This window comes from Vidua macroura, chromosome 5 (assembly GCF_024509145.1).
Source record: "Vidua macroura isolate BioBank_ID:100142 chromosome 5, ASM2450914v1, whole genome shotgun sequence".
Lineage (NCBI taxonomy): Eukaryota > Metazoa > Chordata > Aves > Passeriformes > Viduidae > Vidua > Vidua macroura.
Genome location: NC_071575.1, coordinates 16,581,084 through 16,601,104, shown reverse-complemented (window position 1 = coordinate 16,601,104; position 20,021 = coordinate 16,581,084). Strand labels below are relative to the sequence as shown.

Sequence of the window (20,021 nt, the reverse complement as noted above, 5' to 3'; positions counted from 1 at the left end):
CAGGTCTGATTGTAAAAAGACACACGGCAAACTGCTTTTTAAGACCTGACTTAAGAGTGTAAATGAAACCTTTGGCCTGATTATTTTCCTGACACCTAGGATGTCAGTTTGTGCCTGCACCTCCAAAAATGCAAACTCACATTTGAGCTTACTTTCACTAAAAATGGATGACCTGTTTTTTCTCCATGTACATAGTTCAAAGTAGCGAAGGTTCCCTAACCTTCATCAAGCTTTATTTTTTACTTCATTCCCTACACTTAAGGATGAATGCTTCCTCGTTTCAATCCTCTAGCTGACAAGCATCAATGGCAAAAATAATCTCCTATCCTGTTAAGCCCTTCAGTCTAACAGTCTAAATCATGTATCCTGTTTGATCTAGAAATCGAACACCTTCATCCTGGATGAAGACCCAAGCAAAGTTCAGTGTGTGCGTAAAGAAGACTGTCCATGATGGGGAGCAACCCATCTCTGAAAAGTAAGGAAAAGGCATCTGAGCCAGGTTTTAAAAATAAATGAAGAATGTTGACATTACTTTGATACATATTGGTTTAAATATGGATAAACAGCCTCAATATTCCATTATTGCTCTTTGCAACACAGCTGATATTCTACAGGCACAGGCTGTACTACTGTAAATTGCATCAGGATCAACTTAATGTATCAAGTCTTCTGGCCCCAGAGTTTACATATTTCTCCTTGTAGTCTCTGCTCAGATACCACTCAGTTAAATGCTATGGAAACAAACTATGCCAGTGAGAAGGTCTTTGGAGGCCTTCCTAGATGCCATATTCAGAGAAGTTCCACATTTATTCCAATATGTAATTCAGCTAGTCTGGACCATCATGACCCTCAGGAGATGAAAAACGTGTAGATGCCTTTGTCACTCCCTTCAATTTGCCCCAAATATTTGTTTGAAGAACAAATTTGTTCCTCCTCTTCTGTCACTATGTAAAGAACAGAAATTTCATATAGCTTGCTTCAGTGATGGTAGTTCTCTCTGAGCCAGGGCTGAGCAATGTACACAAAGAATTCCAGAGGCTTTTTTCCAGAATGCATCACTGTGCATGACTTATACCTAAATTTCGCCTGTTATCATTCTACTCATTTCAAGACCTCTTTGAAATTTTCCAGTGTTGATAACATCTTTGTGTTCTTGTTAACTTTGCTGATTTATTACTACCCATTTTTTCAGATTATTAATATGGACAGAAAAAAAATTGTTTGAGTCTTTCATGATTCTCCCACGGAAAATTTTCTCCACAACTAACCTAAAAAGCAAGACATAGAAAAACCCCAAGCACCTAATAGAATAAACCATCTCTCCTATCCTTATATATGCTGTACCATCAAAATAATAGTAAAAATGTAATTTCAGCTTCTCAGTTGTGAGCTAGCCTGTATACTAGCCCTTCAATACCAGTTACCTTAATGGTGAACTGTATATCCCCTCAATCCATTCCAGTGGTAGAGCTATGACTTAATTGGGTCAAGATTTCAATATCAATATTTATCAATAAGGCACATCTTTTGAAAGTATTAAGCTACAAAGTCTAATTTCCAACCTATGAAACTGATATTGAATTATCCTATGTTTAATGACCCTCATTAGAGAATATTTTGCTTTCAACATGCCTAGAAGGAAGCCATGGATCTAGACTATAGACATATCAGGGCTCAAACCAAGAACATATTTTCATTAACTCTTTTGCAGGTAAGAAAGAAATCCTGTACAGAACTTTCTACTCCACAGAAACTAGAGCTTTCCAGCAGGTGTTTTGGACATATGAAGCTCTCATGTCAGAAGCAATGGGGTGGGTAGGAAGGCTTGACAGGAGACTGAAAGGGACTAGTCAGCTTGCAGTCAAGACATTTAACGGAAAGACGGAGCAAAATACAGCTTTTGCAGTTTTAGGCATCAGTTTTTGCTTTCAAGTTCATTTAGATACCTTTACAATCACTTAAGAACCAGTTTTCTCCCTGCATTTTTGTCCTGTCAATTACATGCACAAGCAGCAGCAGGGGCATTTTGTGCATAATCAAGAGGGAAGCAACAATGCACAGCAGCGTGAAGGAGGTGATCCAAAGTCCCCTCAGTCACTGCAACTGTGTCTGTTGATTTACAAGGTCCCAGAGCATATAAATATACTGAGACCTGTTTCTATCCAATTGTAATCAATTCTAAGGGTCAAAATTATTATTGTAAAGTATCTATGGACACTAAATTCCAAGAGATGTATCATTAAAGTCATGGTACCACAGCTGTTGACTAATAGGAGTGGCTTTGTAAATTATACCAACTCTGTGCCATCGTACTGCCTCATGTTTCAAAGCAGAGTGAAGCAGAATCATACAATTTCCCTCAAATGACTTTTTCTCATTTATTTTTAGTGACTAGTATCTCTATAACAGCCAGCTGATGAGATTAAATGAAATCTGGAGTTGCCAAATTGGCAGCACAGGAGATGGAAACCTCATTTTAACATCTAAGGAAAAAATAAACCAGCACTGGAGTATGAACATTTTCACTTACCATTGTGGTAACTTGACTTTAAGATAGAAATAGCATATCTATTGATGACATAAATGTACTATCTACATCTAATTTATTTCTTAGCCTTACTAAAGCATAGTGCCAACTAGCAGCTTAAGTTCTGGCCAGATGTCTGTGGAAGAATCAACATCCAGCCACTCCTTTTGTACAGATGACCACACTACACCCTTCAAACACAATCCCACATAACTTATTATTGGGGGGGCGGGGGCGAAGATTTTCCTGCTGTATAACTGGCACTGAAAAAAGCTTCATTTTGAAGTGTGCCCACTGAGACGCTTCCAAGTGAAATGAACAGCAGGTCTTGCTGGTGTCATCAGTTCTTCAAGGAAAAGTCTCCAGCTCAATAGACATGTGAACTGCTGAGAGTGGCTGTAGGCGTGGAAGATTCATTCATGGATGCTGGATTACTCACATTTCCTTAGCTCCTCCCAAATCTTCAAATCCTCTGAAAACTCAGCAGGAGCTGAGGAAATGTGAGTAATCCAGCATCTGTGAAGTGAGAAGGAAAAGGCATTCCCTTCTCTTTGTTGTCACCCTCCTTCAGCGAATTCATCACAGCTGTGGATGTGTTGCAGGCAGCACATAGCAGGCTGGGCTGGGGCTGCAGCTTTGGACCTGCTGAGTTTGGTGGCTTGTAATTTAGGCTGCTGCCAATGCTCAGGGAATCTCACAGCTCCCCCTGCCCCTCTCCTCGCTGGGTAAACACCTACTCTCAACAACAGCAGGACATTCCTGACTTCAGCTAGGGGGTCTATAGCAATTGCCTTTTTTTTTTTTTTAATATATTTTGAAAAATCTGTCTGATGAAAAAATAAACTTTCTTTAAAAATCTTTAATTTTAAACCCAGGCTATACAAGAAGGCTGCTATCAAGGTCGAGAATAATCATATCTCTAACATTGCTTATTCTGTTACCATTTATTCTCATACTTTAAAAAACTCTTCAGATGCCTGATCATCAAATTGATGCAAACACCAGATACTGCCTCAAGAGCACTTTCACAAACAGGAAGTGATGAAGAACAGTAGCCTTGACCACTGTTGGAAAAATATTTATAGAATATTGGAAAAATTATATAAAATGGATAAATTATTATAAAACTCTATAGAGATATACAGTTTATACTGTAATAATAATATTTTTTGTACTGGGAAATGAAAAGCAAAAAAACCCTTCAGTATAACTGTTGGCTGCTCCATAAATCAGCAATTTCTATTGTGCAATTTGACAAAAAAATCCAAATTTGTATCCAGTGTATTAAAAAAAGAAATAAAAAGCTTTTGGGATTAAATTATGATATTTAATAAATTATTTTGTAAAGCATTAAAAAATTACATGACTCAGTAAAACTTTTTATTGTATTTCCTGGTTAGCTTTTTATCCATAGAAATGAAACTCTCTGTTTTATGAAATTGATAGGTTTTATACGGCCTTAATCAGTAACGCTGTCTGTCTCCAGGGCTATCCTCTACAAATCTTTCATCTGGAAACAATTTTGAGAACAAATAAGAGCAAAGATTTCTATTAGTTACAGGGCTTATGAAAGAGGCAATTAATAAACTGGAGCAATTGCATGTTGTGGATGACCCTTCCTGATGGTCAATGTATCTTCAATGATCCCGATACATCTGAAGACTTTATTAATAGACTCTTGTAGCTCCATATTCCTCTCTTCAAGTAGAAAAAGCCCATTACTGTCCAATCATAGTTCTGCCATCACGATCAGTAAAGGCTCTGGCTCTCTCTGTATGAGTTAAGAAATATGTAATCCTCTTCTAGTGCATACAAGGCTATTTGAAAACATTATTTTAAAGGACTGTAAGAACCTGGAATCACATCTCAGCTTTCTCAGTGGTTTTTTTTTTTTTTTTTTCTTTGCAGACTACTTCCAAGATGAATAAAAATCTGGACAGTGGTGATGTGGCTGGTCTGAGTTAAAGGGTAGTGGTACAGAGGAGACTTCTACCACTAGTGTTGCTGAACACAGTACACACTCAGCAACTGTAGGCTCTGCTCTGTGCCATTGGTAAGCATCATGAAACTTCATCCAGAGCTCATTCTGTGGTTGCTTTTTGGAAAAAGCAGATCTAGTTGGTGAAAGCCTATCTTTCACCAAAGCCATGCTCCAAGGAGGAAGAACTCCTGTGGACAAATGTCTAATCAAGTATATCCAACCTCCACAGATTCTTCTCTTCCTTTTTTTCTCTTAAATATCCTGTAAACACTTCATTACAAATTACAGTGTCAGGAAACTCTGGAAGAAAACTTCTTTCGCTTTCATGTCCTTCTACAAACTCCTCTATAAATATTTCTTTGGATGTAGTGTCACTGTGAACTAAATAGTTTCCCATGACTTCAGGATCAGTTTTTTAAAACCACATGAATTAAATAAGCTTTTCATGGTTTTGTCAGAAGTGAAACAACCTGTGCTCAAAGCATCTATAATGTGACATAGGATCTTACCTTACAAGATCCAGTGGCTGGTATTTATACCACACACCCCAGGAAGCCCAGCACTCATAGAGCAGGTGTCTGTGGTTTTCTGCTCCATGGGTTTTTATTGAATTCTTACTTCTGTAACTTCCCTAAAATACAAATCTGGACATTAATGAATAACAGCAACACAAAAAAAAGTATTTAAGAAATCTCTCTTACTAGCAGCATGGATAACACAATTTATGTGAACTACATACTTGTGCTCCAAAAGCTAAATATGGTATTAAAAAAAATCAACTGATGTCACTAAGATTTGAGAATATTCTTCCTAAGAAATTTATAATAAATTATATTCAAGTCATAGCCTATAAATGCAAAGAAAATCTTTGGAGACTCTCAAAAAGCCCCCCAGAGTGTGATGTTTTTCCCCTCTGAAAACATACTGATATAACAACTCAAACAGTTCTTACAGAACAGATCCAGAACAACTTTCTTTACTCATCTCTTTTTGCAAGAAATACCCCTAATTTTTCCCCAAAGAAAAAAGCATTGCTAAATAGAAGCATGTCAGAGGCAGACATTAATAAGATTAAGGATAAATAATTACACAATTAAGAATTAATTTTGTGGGAAATGTCTGTTCAAAAAGGAAAAAGAAAGAGCAAAATACCTCATGAAGAGGAAATGCAGCTTCATAGGAGCCATTACTGAGCAATCGATTCAGACCTAAGAATCAAAAGTATTCAATTATTTACCAACAGGAGCAGAAAAATGGCTAAATAAAAAACAAAACATATATTCATAAACTGGCTAAATTAAGATTGAAGCCAATTGACAGTACATGATACATGTAGAAAAATTAATCTTCTATCAGTTTTGATAACTAAGAAATAATACAGAGAAAGACTTGTTCAGATATACTTGTTCATATCATTCCTTATGCTAGAGGCTTAAAGATTCATTTGCCAAATCCATCTTTAGTGTAACTTCAGTGAAATTGGAGACTTCACACCAGGTTTAAAGTTTGACCTTATAAAACATGGTTTAACAAAGCTATTTAGATGGAAGGCTGCATATCTTGGGAGCTAAAAACTTCAGGGTAGGTCTTGACATTTTTGAGTTGCAGACCACTAAAGCAAAAGAAACTCATAATTTCCATATGATAACAACTTTTAAAAATGTGTTCAGCTTGTGTCTTATGAAAGTTGCTGAACAGACAGAAAGGAACAAGATAACAAGACAAGCTGCAGCATTACAAGACCAGAAAATAAAATCAATCCTATGTGGCACAAAAAAGTAACCATACAACCCACTCACTCAGGCCATGTCCCTCTTTAATGAGAGCCTGGAGAAATTATGTTTGCTTAGATGTTGGTGCTTTTCACTTGGAAAATCACCAAAATATGATTGTAGTGTTACCAGGCAATGCAAAACAAAATATCCACACTAAGAACCTGAAGGTATTTGAACTCTATTGACCAAGAGGCATAGAGTCTTGATTCCTTTCCTAATTCACAGGGAACAGACAGCAGCAAGAACACAGCAATGAGAAGTAATAAGTCAACATGAATAACACTTTCAGTGGGTAGCATCAGTATCTGCCTGGCAAAATATGTTTTCTTCCAATGTCTCTGTCAGAAAAGTAAAAGTTGTACAGCTGAGCTGGGCTTTGCTCTGCCCAGTGATCAATGCAAGGTTGTGTTCACTACAGGTACAGCACAAGTTGACATGTGAGGGAGATTGAGATCTTGAGGTAGGCAGGGACTGCAGGTGTTTGGGCTAGGTGCAACATCAGCTCCGCTCAGGGCTATTGCTGCCCTCACCCCAGCAGCTGAGAAAGAAAGAAAGAAGTGAAGTTCTGGGATAATTCTCTTCCTCTTCAGGAAAGGTGAGGTTTACACAGCAGGGAAATGAAATAGACTGCAGAGTTTTATGGAGATTGTCTCTACATTTGTCTCTGTGTGGTACTCAAGCTGTATGACTTGGCAATAGGTGGCCACTGTTTCATGTTCTATCCCTTCTCTGTCACTGCCTGCTCTCCTAGACCTGTGCCACTCCAAATTTCCACTCCACTCACTAATTGAAAATGAAGCCACAGTTATGCATAGCATTCTTTGCACTGAGGACATCAATGGTGAACTCCCTTTTGACTTACAGCAACACCAGGGATACAGGGTCCTCCATCTCCCATAGGGATGGATAGGTATCCAGGGAAAAGCCCTGTAGCCTGAGATGTAGAGCAGCACAAATCTTGCCATCCTTCCAAGCACATTTTAATGAAAGAATAAAGGTTTTCCTGCATGAGTCTCCCTGCTTCTCCACTGCTTGTAATCTGTTAATATTTCATGTTTAAATCAGCCTCTTCCCTTGCAGAGGTGATAAATTCCATGCGGTGACGTGCCTGTGAAAGCTGACTGATATTACAGGGAGAGGATCACATCTTCCAGGCAAAGCCCCTACCACAGCAGTGGGTAAGATGCAAACAGTCAAAAACAAGGTGGTTAAAGAGGAAGGAAAAGAGTCTGTTATGAAGCCAGGCAGACTTTCTTTTTTTAAAGACCCATTTAAAAGCACATTTCTCAGTACTTACCAATTTTGTTTTTCCCTTCTTCATATTTCACTCTTTGTAAGATATGGTGTACAATTCTACTTCTTGTAGCATTATTGAAGAAAGTATCTTTGTTGTGTATTATGAAGCTACATGAAAACAAAAACCAAGGGCATTTCAGAAATATGTAATAGCACATTTAAGGCAAATATTTAGTTCCATTACTTTCTGTAGCACTCTAAAAATGTATGTCAGCAAGTGCAAGGAGGATTAAAGACACTTGATTAAGAGATGATTAGGCAGGTGAGATACTGTCAGTAACAGTATTCATTCTCTTACAAAGAATTACATAGAGAAGTCTGGAGAAAAATAGAAGATATTTAAGTATTCATTATGATATGCATCACTTTTAGATAATTCACTGAAAACTACAAAATTCTTGCACAAAAAATTGCAAAAGCATATCTTTGTAAGTGCAGCAGTAGAATTTCACGTCTGTTCCAGGCTTTTTTGTTATGCTTTACCACTAAGAGTCAGTTGGAAATATCTACTTTGTAAACCATTCTTACTGAAAACTATTACTGAATACAATGTTGGAAATTGAAAGTATCATATACTCCTACATTTGGTCCTGGAAGCTAAAATACAATAGAAAATTAGCTCTCAGAGGCCATTTATTAAGTATGAATGCAGGTTCTATGTTCGATAGGTTAGATGGAATTGTGGTGAGTCCGAATAATTTTTCAAAAACCCAACAAACCCTGTGGATAGGAGGCAATATTGGTTTCCTCATCTGTGTTTTTGAAGAGCTGCAGAATTGAATAAACTGATAAATAAAATGTTAAGGTCACAGAGGTGTCATAGAGAGATGAGTCTGTAGGAGAGCACACTAGACAAATACGATCTTAAATGAGATCATCTTAATCAGGAGCTTGGCGTGGATTCACTTCACCTTCTCTTTTGCACAATGTGAGATTCACTGCTCAGCTTTCCCCTCAGGTAATTTTACTCAAATGAAATTTTTTTTTTTCAGAATCAATCTTTACACATGGGAAATAATATACAGCTTTGCACCTCCACAGTAATTTTGAAAAAAGAGGAGTCCAACTTCTGGACTTTCAGAACTTCATGTGCTCCCTCTTTATTATCAAAATTCTCAGCTGAATTTTCAATACAATACAATGTGTACATAAGTTCCTTATGTTCTGCTTCGAAGGCTGACAGTAAAAAAAAAAATCCTAAAGTAAAGGTATGTAAGACAAATTGCTCCAAGAGCACCAGAAGTAATAAAACCTGGTTTTCTAGAGATTACTATCTCATGTCTCCTTTGCCAGTTCACCCCAGATACTCACAGGTCATTTCTGTGTCTACAATCTACTCACTACTGTACTCACTACTTCTGGCTTCCTCCCATTTCCCTGCTATTCCCAAAGTCCTACTCATGCCCTACAGTACCTACCAAAAAAACTAGATTTATGCATATTGGCTGACAATACAACCTGGGTGCTGATTTACCAGTGGGCTGGTACCAAACCGCAAATGCAATTGGTGTCTACTGCCTTTTCTGTGTAGGAACAGTTTTGGGCCACTATTCCATTTCAAGCTGCTATTACTCAAAAGGTATGTAAGACTGAGCTTATCTTTCAGATACAGAAAGATATGTGGATATAAAGATGCATCTTTACTGCTACACCTGTATCAAATTCAGTTGAAAGTAATCAGTTTGTAAAATAATAACTATTAAAAGTATTTTGAGAAAAAGGAAATACCGTATTCATGTAAATCCTAATGCTGATAGAAATTACATTTTAAAAAATCTAAACTCTGAAGCAGGTAGAACAGTGTTGTTTTCAGCTGAAGCTGGAACTCTATATTAGGCTGTTTTCTTAGCAGCAGAAACAAATTAAAAGGCTGGTGTGAAACAGAAACAAACAATTAGAGATTTTTGCTTTTTATTTAATTTTCTTTTACTGCCTGACTATTCAAGACCTCACCTCCCAGACAGCACTAAATGTTAAAGAACTGTGAAGATAATTTCACAGATATCAAAACAGCACAGTAATTCTCATTCTGAGTTAGCTTGAATCGTCATTCTGATGAGCTCTTGTAGGATTCAATTGCAAATTGGATCACCTTATCTGGGAATCCTGCAACATGGAACCAGATAACACCTTAATCTATTTTCCATGTAATACAAGATTATTTTGCTCATCTGTTTTCACAGCTGTCTCATAATGCAACTAGAGGTAGCCATTTCAACATCTTTTTTGAAGAACTTGTTTAATAGTTTTGTTTGTATTTAAGAATTTCTATTTTCGCGAGTCATGAATGCAAAAAGGCAAAAATCAAGGATTATGTGAACTCTAAAAAACAAAGAAATAATCACTTGTTTAAAGAAACACTTTAGTAATTTGCATTCATTTGCAAACTTATTAATTGTGTTATTATAGCTTTTGATCTCACATGGGCAAGAAGAAATAACAAGACATGTCTGTAAAGCAGATGTAAACATCTCAGTATAATAACTGCCATGAAGAACTCTGCCTATTCCAGAATAGCTGAAGCAGTCCTAAAACACTTGTGAGAATATGAACTGCAGAGGTTCTGCCTTGCCCAGTCTTGTGCCAGTAAGGGCAGGAGGGGGAGAGAAGAGGAAGGACTCACCATGATCAGAGTGGGTCAAAAACATGCCCTTGAGTGTTTTCCAAAGTTATTCATGAAGACATGGATAAAAAAGAGATGCTAGAGTTCAGCAAAGGTGAAAAAGTAGTGCCAAAAATGAGTCCTCTGGATGTCCTGGATCATCCCTAACAATATCATTATTTTGGGATAGAATTGTATGTGGCAACATTTAAAAAATAATCCTCACTTCTTTGAACATAAAAGTCATAGGGTTTTAAAAATCTGCTTAACTCAAATACTCATTTTTTATTCTGTGAAATTGTCTGTAGAGTAGACCCAGAAAGAGCAGCATCACCATGATCAATGGGGCAGGGACCTCTGGCACAGGATACAAAAAGAGGCAGACATGAGTGGACGGCCTTGAAAGGTTGAGAATACCTCAGGTAGTTGTATCTGTGTTACAACATCCCAGTTAGACATTGACATAAATTAGGACAATGTCAGGGAGCTTTCAATTTATCTCAAAAGTCACAGGAGTTGCTCTTGACAGGTGATAATCAGGTGGCTCAGTGTAGGACTCACCCCTTTCAACCACCTTCCCTTCTTCCCATGCTTCATGGACATTTCTTCCCCCCCCAAATTTTTGTGCTTAATTTTGTCTTATTTCTGAATGTGGGTGGTAAATCTATATTCACAGAATAACCATCAAAGCTATCCCATGTTCTACAGCATCCAATGAAGAATTCAGAGGAGAAAGATTTTCTCAGTCTGTGAAGAATCTCACACTTCAAATTTCAGTTCACAGGGGCCAGAGCTGAAGACAATTTCAAACTAGGTACACGTAAACATTTATCAGATATTACTGAGCTATGAACTGTATAAAGCAGAGGCTTTCTAGTGAGTTTTTTAACACTTGTTGCTTTTAGGTGGAAGAATTTCCTCAGCTGTTCTGTTTCTGCTGCCCTTGTTAGATTTTCAACATGCACAAGGATTTGAATATTCATAAGAGCAATACAGCTTGTTTTCAGGCTCAGTAAGGGTTTAGACTTTATTTATGAAACTCTTCACTGATGGTTTTCATCATTATGTCACCTCATTTGTAAGACAAAAAGTAAGTAAGGATTAATACATTATAATATTTTTACCTGTGAAGTTAATGTATAGGTAGATAAAGCCAGTGATTTGTTCCACAACAGCAATAATCATTAACTTGGTCCTGTAAGTCTTATTTATGTGAGCTGTCCTTACTCAAAGGGAAAATCCCAATGAAGATAATGAGAATACTTTTGGAAGGAAAGCTTCCAGAGTTGATCCTTAATTAAAGTCCCTTTCAAAAATGTCATTCTGAAAATACTGCTCTTACATTTAATGCTGTAAGAGACATGAAGAGTCAGTGAAGGTTAATTGCTTTGAAGCTATATTTGCAGCCTTTTTAATTAAATTGTGAAGTGGAAATTTCAAACTATCTTTCCGTGAATAGCAAAGCACAGCAAAGCTAACTGTTGTCTAAAGAAAGACCTCAAATTAGTGCAAATTCAACCAAGAAAAAATTACCAATGGATTCCTATTCCTACATTGTCTTTGGTAATTTTGCAGGTTGCACAAACCCTTAAAGGGTAAATTTAGCTCTTGAATCTTTGAACACACATTTGAAAAATAGTGGGTTTACTTTTCTTGCTTTATTTTATTTTTTATATTTTGGGAAAGCAAAAGGCAGGAAAAAGCTGTTTTCTGCTTTAGTGGCAAGATAAACAAGCTGAAATCTGAACACCTGTGGTCTGGTGACAAAGGTACAAAGGGAGGATGGATGCATGCACAGCTCCGTGCGTATCTTTGCACTGTGGGATCCACAGACACTGAAACATTTGATGTCTGACACTCATCGTATCTAAAATTGCCTTCTCCTGGAAGCAGTACAAACTAAGAGCACAGATGTTTTTTGGAAGTAGTGATCTCTATGTGAGTAGTGTATTCCTTAGCACAGGAAAAATGTCCAACCTTCTGTACTCCCAGGTAAATCACTGAGCCAAAGCAAACCTGTTGTTGGCTGAGGTAATAGCAGGTTTTTAGCTCATTTAACGTAGAGAAAGTAAATCACCAGCTGTAGTAGCAGCAACAACGTGAGTCTGCAGTATTCCCCTGAGAATAATACCACACATTTCTCTACTTTATTTGTATGAAAATGGCTATATTATTAGAAATGGCTGATTTTCATTTTGCTTGACTTTTAAGAGTGCAGCTAAATGTCTTGTTTAAGGGCATTTTTATGAATGGTTAGTAGGAGGTTTTCATATCATATGCCTAAAACAGGGTCATTTTGGGATGAAGAATGTTGTAGTGGCTCTCTCTGTTTCCAGTTTGGCACCACAGCCTCAAAACTGCCGAAGTAAAATAGAAAGTCATGAAAGAGCTGAATCTCTCCTCTGCCTTCCTCTACCTTTGCCCCAGATCAGTCTTCTCCCCAGATCACTTCTTAATTTAAATTAGTTCACTTAGAAATATTCACCTGAGATAGAAGGAGGGAGCCTTTTGTATTTTTCAGGGATGCCCTGCTTCCTTCTATTTTTCATGCAATTAAAACTTCCAGAATCAGAGGGAATTAAAAAAACAAACAAACAAACAAACAAAAAAACCCCAAACAAACAAACAAACAAACTCAAAAAAAAAAAAAATTGCAGCACATGTCCAAGTTTGGCAGCACAAAGATTTGTTTGAAAGCAGGATTTACCAAACTGTGATTCCCCATTTATAAAAAGCCATTAAAAAATGTATAGTTATTATATTGTAGATGTATTTAAATGCCAGAATGACCATCCTTGTTCAAAACAAGTAAGTGTCCATGCAGCCCTGTGCCATGTCTCCAGTTGCAGCAGCTCCCTGATCTATCCATGATTTTGGGGTGAGGGGGCACATGGGAACATGGGCACAGATCATCTTGGTAGAGATGGGGTTTGTTAAGATAAGTTTGAACATCAGAAAAAGCTTGAAAAGACAAGCTGTCTTTGACAGCTTTGACAGCATCTAGAAAAAATACAAGACTCATGTACCACAAGGGGACATAATACAAATGAGAAGACCTCCATTCTCTGGTATGCAGGACAATTTTTTGCTTAATTTCAAGTTACTATCCTAGTCCTCCTAATTGAGTAAATTTTGTATCTTATTTTCACTAAGTAATAAATATTTGTTTAAGTGGTTATTCAATTATATATTAGATTAATATTTAATCAGAGAGAGTTTATTGCCTTTGAAAGAAAAAAACAAAGGGGAGATAGCTCCTGATATAGAGTTCGAAATCTCTAAACAGCAATTAACATATTTTCCTAGCTAGTATACAGTTATCTCAGAAATTGCAGCTAATTGCTGCTGTTACTATTCCCAAGTGACTAGCAGCTGACTACACAAAATAACTAAGATGTAGTAGAAGAACATCTAAGAGTGTCTAATGGTAAACATTTTTCACATCTTGTGCATTCTTGTAAGGGATAATTTTCAGAAGAAATATTTTGGTATAAGCATGGCCTTTTCCAAGCTGTGGCTGCAGAAAAGAGACACTACTCAGAAGTCTATCTTGAAAATAAGAATTTTGTATTCCACACAATTAAAAAAAAAAAAAAGGGTTTGGCAGAACTTTTTTCCTCCAAAAAGAGGTTTTCTATTACTTAAAAAATAGATGGATTTTGGTCTTCTCTTGTACTGACAATTTTGTGAAATACCCCATGAAGTATGCCATAATGCCTTTAAAAGAAAACCTGAAGCTGTGCTGCAAAAGTTATAGGCACATCTCACAAATATCATTCTTGTGTTTTCTTCTTTGCCAGTTTTGGAGGAAGGGCAGATGGCTAGCTGTGCCTCTTAAAACAAACTTAATTTTTTTTTTGTAAAGCTGAATTTCTCCACATCTGTTTTTTTTTTTCCATCTGAATGGGAAAGAAAAATGCAAGAAAGAAAAATCTATTGATATGATCTACTGAAGTTACACACACTTACTGTACATCAATATTTTTAAAATACTATTTCATATGGAAATAAGGTCTGATCAGGTTTTTTCTTAATTATTTTCCATCCCAAAGACCAAACTGTAAGTATTGTCAGTTATTTGTCTTTCCATGCTTTTAAAAGAAACTATCACAAATGAAGTCTACACTCCGGTCATGTTATAAAATCTGTATCAGACTGGAGCCCTCTATGTGGAGACTGTGGCTAGATCACAAAAGATAAACTGCCTGTTCTTTGATGACATGAAAGACATCTGAAGAAAGGAAGAAATAAGGACTTTTAGACCCAAATTGCAATATTTCAAATGCAGCCAAGCTCATATGAATATTTAAGAAAATGAAAAGCCCATAAAACCAAGAAAAAAGGAAGAATTTGGCAGTCTCCAGGTAGGGTATGTGTCAAAATCTACTGTGAGGCCATGGAGCTCTTGTCTGAAGACTAAGGGTATAGAGTTTTATGCTTTCAAGATCGTTGTAATTGTGAGTGATTTACTTCATGGTCTTAATTAAGCATGTCTTGGATAAACAGTAATTTATGGCAACACAGAAATCCGAAATATTTTCAACTGCCAAAAGTGCATATCTTGCTCTCCAGAAATACTTGTACAATAGCCAGAAAAATCCTCATTAGTGTAATTAAAATAATGATTATATATTTTAGGCTCCTGAAAGAACAGTTGAATGTACTTCCCACTCATCTCTTCTTCTCACTTAGGATTCTAGATTTCCAGGAAAATTTTATGGCTTCTACTATAAAATTAAAACTCAAAATCTATACATAAGTTCTGACAAAAGCAGACACTAGTGGCATTTTTAGCTACCACCTTAATACAGTGCAAAAGGACTAAAAAACTTGCATTTATTCTGCATTCTCTGAGGAGTTCAAGAACAGAATGAGTTACAAACATTTACTTTGCTCAAAAAAATGGTCATATGTTCAATGAAAAGTCTTAAACAACAGTGAGGTCAGCCAGCTGAGCACTGGTGTGGTACTGGGACCCCTCCTGTCCTGTATCTGTTCTCTCTGAATCAGTCTTGGCACAACTGTGTGTGATGGAAGAGGAGGCAGAGTCACAGCTAAAGGCCCAAGAGTAGGAAAGAGATTGTCACTGTTCTTCTAGGCTATAGGATGATGTGCTTGTGGAACACTGAACTCCACAAGTAACTACCCATGCCAATTTCGTAGCCTCCAGTATAATTACATTGTATTGGTAATATGGTGAGAGCACTCTAGCCAAACCTTAACTGTCCCAAATATCAAAATGTATGGACTTTTCTTACCACTGACAAAACGCAAGCTAAATTATTGTAACATTACTGTGGATGGCAATTCTTCTTTTCAGCATCTCATTCATTTCAGTGATTATTTATCTTCACATTCCTAAAACAATATTGTGGGTCTCTGGGTTAAAAAATTTAAATACCTGCATGCAACTCAGTAGAAAAATAATGAACAAGTCATTGTATTTCAAAATTCTAGTGAAACAAAACAAGCCAAACACAGGAAACAGGCTGAAGCACGATAGGAACACCACTGCTGTCAGAGCCAGCATCTTTTGGGAGAAGGAGGCCAGCTCAGCCAACATTTTATAAGCCCCCACACAAAAGGATAGGAAGATTACACACAGAAAGCTAAGCTAAAAATGTCAGGTCTGCCAGGGAATAAAGTTTCCAAGTCTGCAATGACGTAGAAGCGCCAAACAACAGCAGGAGTGTTAATGAAACTAACACTACCTAATAAACTCTCCTGCCAGTTTACCAACATGAGCATGAGCAAGGCAGAAGAATGAAAAAAAATTCTAGCTCATATATGTCAATTCTCCTTTCAGCTACAAAAAATCTCTCAGAACAAACCACCAACCCCTTTCCTATGTGCAGTAATTTTAAGGGAAGTTAGCAGTTAATATTAACGGTAATAAAAACATTAATGCTGACATACCAATTTATTAGTTTTTTTGAGTATCACTGGTCTATTCTCAAACTAATTTGCACCTACTTTTCCTCTTGCAGGGCACAATAACTGACCCATCTCTGTATCAAACAGACGTCTGTTGAAATTTCCCTGGAGTTTTGCACCTGTTCTTGTTTTTCTGCTGTATTTGGAAAGATGCCATTTGTGGCAGAGGTTTATTTTACTTGCTTTTATTGCAGCTAGTAAATTAAATCCATGAAAAATTATTCATTCAAAATGAGGTATTTCAGAGGTTTATCAACCTGGATTCTCCCTGAAACCATATATTTCAGAATTTTGAGTGACTTACAATTCATTCTGTGTCTTCTTTTAGTACCCTCAATAGTACCTCCTAATCTTTGCGGTTTTGCTGTCAGTCAATGACTGTTTCCCATATCACAAACATTGTAGCTACCCATAAGACATAAAAAATTTTACATCCCTTAAATTCCATATGAATTCTGAAAGTTATGTGGAGCTTTTTCTGTTCTGCATTTTGCAAGGGAATAAAGGCTTCTTGTAGCCAAGTGATTTCTCTGACATTTGTCCAACACTGGTGCTATTGGTAGAAAAGTGTTGCTGCTAGGTCTCAACAGTCTGAACACTGCCATTTTGCAAGCAGTTTTGCTTCCATGAAATTGAAAGAGAAATGCAATCAAATTGGCATTGTCTGTTTTCTTTAGAGTTTTGTTTGTTCTACAGTCATAACTAGGAATGAAATGCAAGTATCAGTATTACAACCATCAGTGATGAAGAACTACTTTTGATTATGCTAAAGACATAAGGAATGCTGAGAAAAGTTTTAATCACATCTTTAAGTGAAAAAGAACAGCTGCAATTCTGACCTGAGAGAAAATAGCCATTTGATCCCTTTAAAGACATAATTGAAATTCCAGTGAATTAAAAGGAACTTTCCCATTTATTTCCTCAGCTTTGAGCTGGACCTTTAACTAACAGAAATGTAGACTAGCTATCTCTCCCTTTTTTTTGAAAAAAGACTAATATGAACGCACTAGTCCTTAAGACATGAACAAAGAAATCATTTTTTCCAAGGTGAATCCTGAAAGAAAAGTTTTCTCCTTGCAACTGAGATATGATAGAATACTCACTGGTGGATCCTTTGTTGGCTGAATGGAGCAGTATAGCAGTCATTCTCCTCCAGATCTGGCAGTGTTTCCTTGTCCAGTTTCATTGGCTTTCTGGGCAACCATCCGCGGAACCTGCTTATCTGTTTCTCGATCCTGCAGCACATGATAAGTATGAGCATTTGTGATAATGGGTTTTTTCACTACATTATGAAGAACTATCTATCCTGGTTGTCAAACTAGGATACTGAATATTTACAACTAGGAAAGGTGCAATGCCTTCTGACTTTTGTTGAGGCAGACCAAATTACATATGCTGAACTCGATTACTCATAACCAGCTTCCTGCAGAGGAGCATTTATTTTGTCTCATCAGAAAAGCAATGCTGATGGTACATGCTGCCATAAATCTTATTAAGCCCAGTGAGTGTTTGGCATTCCTCTAAATCTTTATTTCTCAGATTTTCAGTTAGTTTAAAATTCAGGCTTAACCAACATTAGATTTTGGCTGTTCTAAACATTAGAACAGTGATCTGTTCTGATCTGTTCTGGACAAAGATTTTTGGCAGCTAAACACAGCAAGTTCCATCCCATTACTGCTCTCTGTATGGATTCTTACCTTTCAATTGATGCTATTAAAAATAGACTACTTTGTTCATTTCATTCAGCTGTGGTTTCTTGCAACACTACAACCTCCATGACACCAGAACTCTGGGTGTATAGGCTAACAGGTGACTGCTATGCAGATTCTTACATTTGGAAGGTGAAAACAAACAGCAACTGAGCTGGAGAAAGGGCAGATTTAACTACAGGTGCACTCATGCAAAGATACACAGTGAAATGAAGGGAAGAATCAGAGTTCATTGGAGAAGACAAACTAAACTAAATTCAAATCCGTACTAGAATGTTATAATGAAAAGCACCTAAGAAAGCTATGTTTAGCACAGTGAGCCCTACTGCAAATCCTAACCACTGATCTCTGCAAAAATCATGGACTACAAATTATGGAGTGTGCCCATACTTCAGTCACTGGATGAATGTTTCCAGAAGTGGAGCTAAAGGACAAAAATTTACTTCCTTTGAATTTAAAACTCAGTTATGAGAGAAGCTCAAGGACTGGAAATATGATTGAGGGGGGTTTGTTTGTCATGTTTGTTTTGTGGGGTTTTTTTGTAGGTTTTGTTTGTTTGTTTTAACAGCCAACACAAGAACTCTTAAGACCAGCAAATGCTAGTACCTCTGCACAGTCAGTTTGAGGGAGGACAACCCATATCCAGGCAGCTGAATATATGGGGAAGTGATGTGAAAATGTTACATATTTTCATTTAAAATTCATATAGTTTTTCCTGGAATATTCAGCCTTCTTCCATCAGGTTTTATCTTGGATAAGGAAGCTAATGCTCAGTTTTAAAAATGGGCACATTTCAAAATTGTAAATAAATCAGCTGTACCTGTTTTAGTCTTATTTCTGCACTTCCAATTTGGAATAGCATGATGGGGCGACGGGTGTCAGGTGTTGCATATGTACGCAAATTCATCATCAGGACTGTTTGGGAAAACTGGAATCTGTATGTAAACTTAATATAAGATTTAATTACTTAATTAATCCTAACCTCTCCCTGGCTAGTGTTTGCACTGACCCAGCAGTTTGAGCACAGGAAGAGGTCATTTGCAAAAGTCTGTGCTGAATGCAGGTGAGATGTCAGATCCCAGGGCTCTAAAGGGTCTGATCCATTGTAACTCTCCAGCTGCAGCATCCTGACAGCATTGAGCTAGTCTGTGTAGGCAGATAAAAATGCCAAGGGAAAGCAAGTTCTCTAAGGGGGAAATCCCTGTCTTTTGGCCTTTGGTTTTTGCCCTGTCAATTCAGTAAGCCCTGTGTTACTGTATATTCAACAGGCTTAGTGTGTCTGGGTATGGAAAAAGGAGGAGGAATTAGGAGGAGGGTTTTTCTAAATATCCTGTTCCATTTCTGTTAATTAAACTCGTTTAAATTCTCTAAGCTATTAACACCCCTGCCCATCTGCAATCCTTTCCCATTCATGCTGCAAGTCAATGTGCACATTTGAGATACTGACTACTGCAGGTTTATCATACCACACAAGCACAGCACAAAGGGACTGAGTGCTTTCCCCACTTAACAGCGATGCATTATTCATGCTGGCTTCTCACTGAGTGTACCCAGAATTTGAGTGGTTTGCCATTCCCAAGACTCAGATTACTTGGCATGCTCAGTCAGCCTGCTGGCAAATGGGTCTGAGAAGGTTGCAAAACCTTACTGCAAAGCACAAAACATGCAGTACAGCCTTCTGCAAGGAAAGCAAGCCCCCCTAGTTATCTCCTTGAAAAAGAAAAATGACCAAGTCTTAAAATTTCCTCCAGCTCATTCCAACAGTGACGTCAGTCAGCAGTGCAGGTTTTGTACTCTACAGGATCATCTCCCAAAAGGAAAGAGCTGAAAGAATGGTGTTGGTACTAACAAATACAAACACACAGTGTTAAAAATCTATTTTTTTTTTAATCATTTCTTCAAGGCTAATCTATGCCTCATTTTCCCCACACACACCTGAATAGGGGAATGATGTTTGGAAAGCAGTGTGACCTACCCAGGAATAGGGTGATGGAGTGATAGAGAGGTAGCTGCTTCACACAGTGCCTCAAAGGCAGAGTGTCTCCCACTTCAATCCTGCCTCTGCTCTACAAGTCTAGTCTTTACTCAGCACCCTCTTTCTAAGGATACATATTGTGTTTAACTCACACAAAGATTTTCTCAAATAATTTAAAAGAAACTTTTCTCATCATAAAGTAGGGTAGGGATAGAAAAGTTT

General features: G+C 37.3%; 1 protein-coding gene across 1 annotated transcript in view; it reads right to left on the bottom strand.

Annotated features, from left to right (window-relative positions):
- Positions 1-20,021, bottom strand: part of ANO4 (anoctamin 4) — a 116,153-nt gene that overhangs the window by 41,914 nt on the left and 54,218 nt on the right. Inside the window, exons 8-11 of the mRNA XM_053978136.1 lie at positions 17,219-17,350; positions 7,581-7,687; positions 5,661-5,716; positions 5,018-5,139 (exon numbers count right to left, since the gene is read on the bottom strand). Coding sequence (XP_053834111.1) covers positions 5,018-5,139; positions 5,661-5,716; positions 7,581-7,687; positions 17,219-17,350 — 417 coding nt within the window. The remainder of the gene's footprint in view (positions 1-5,017; positions 5,140-5,660; positions 5,717-7,580; positions 7,688-17,218; positions 17,351-20,021) is intronic.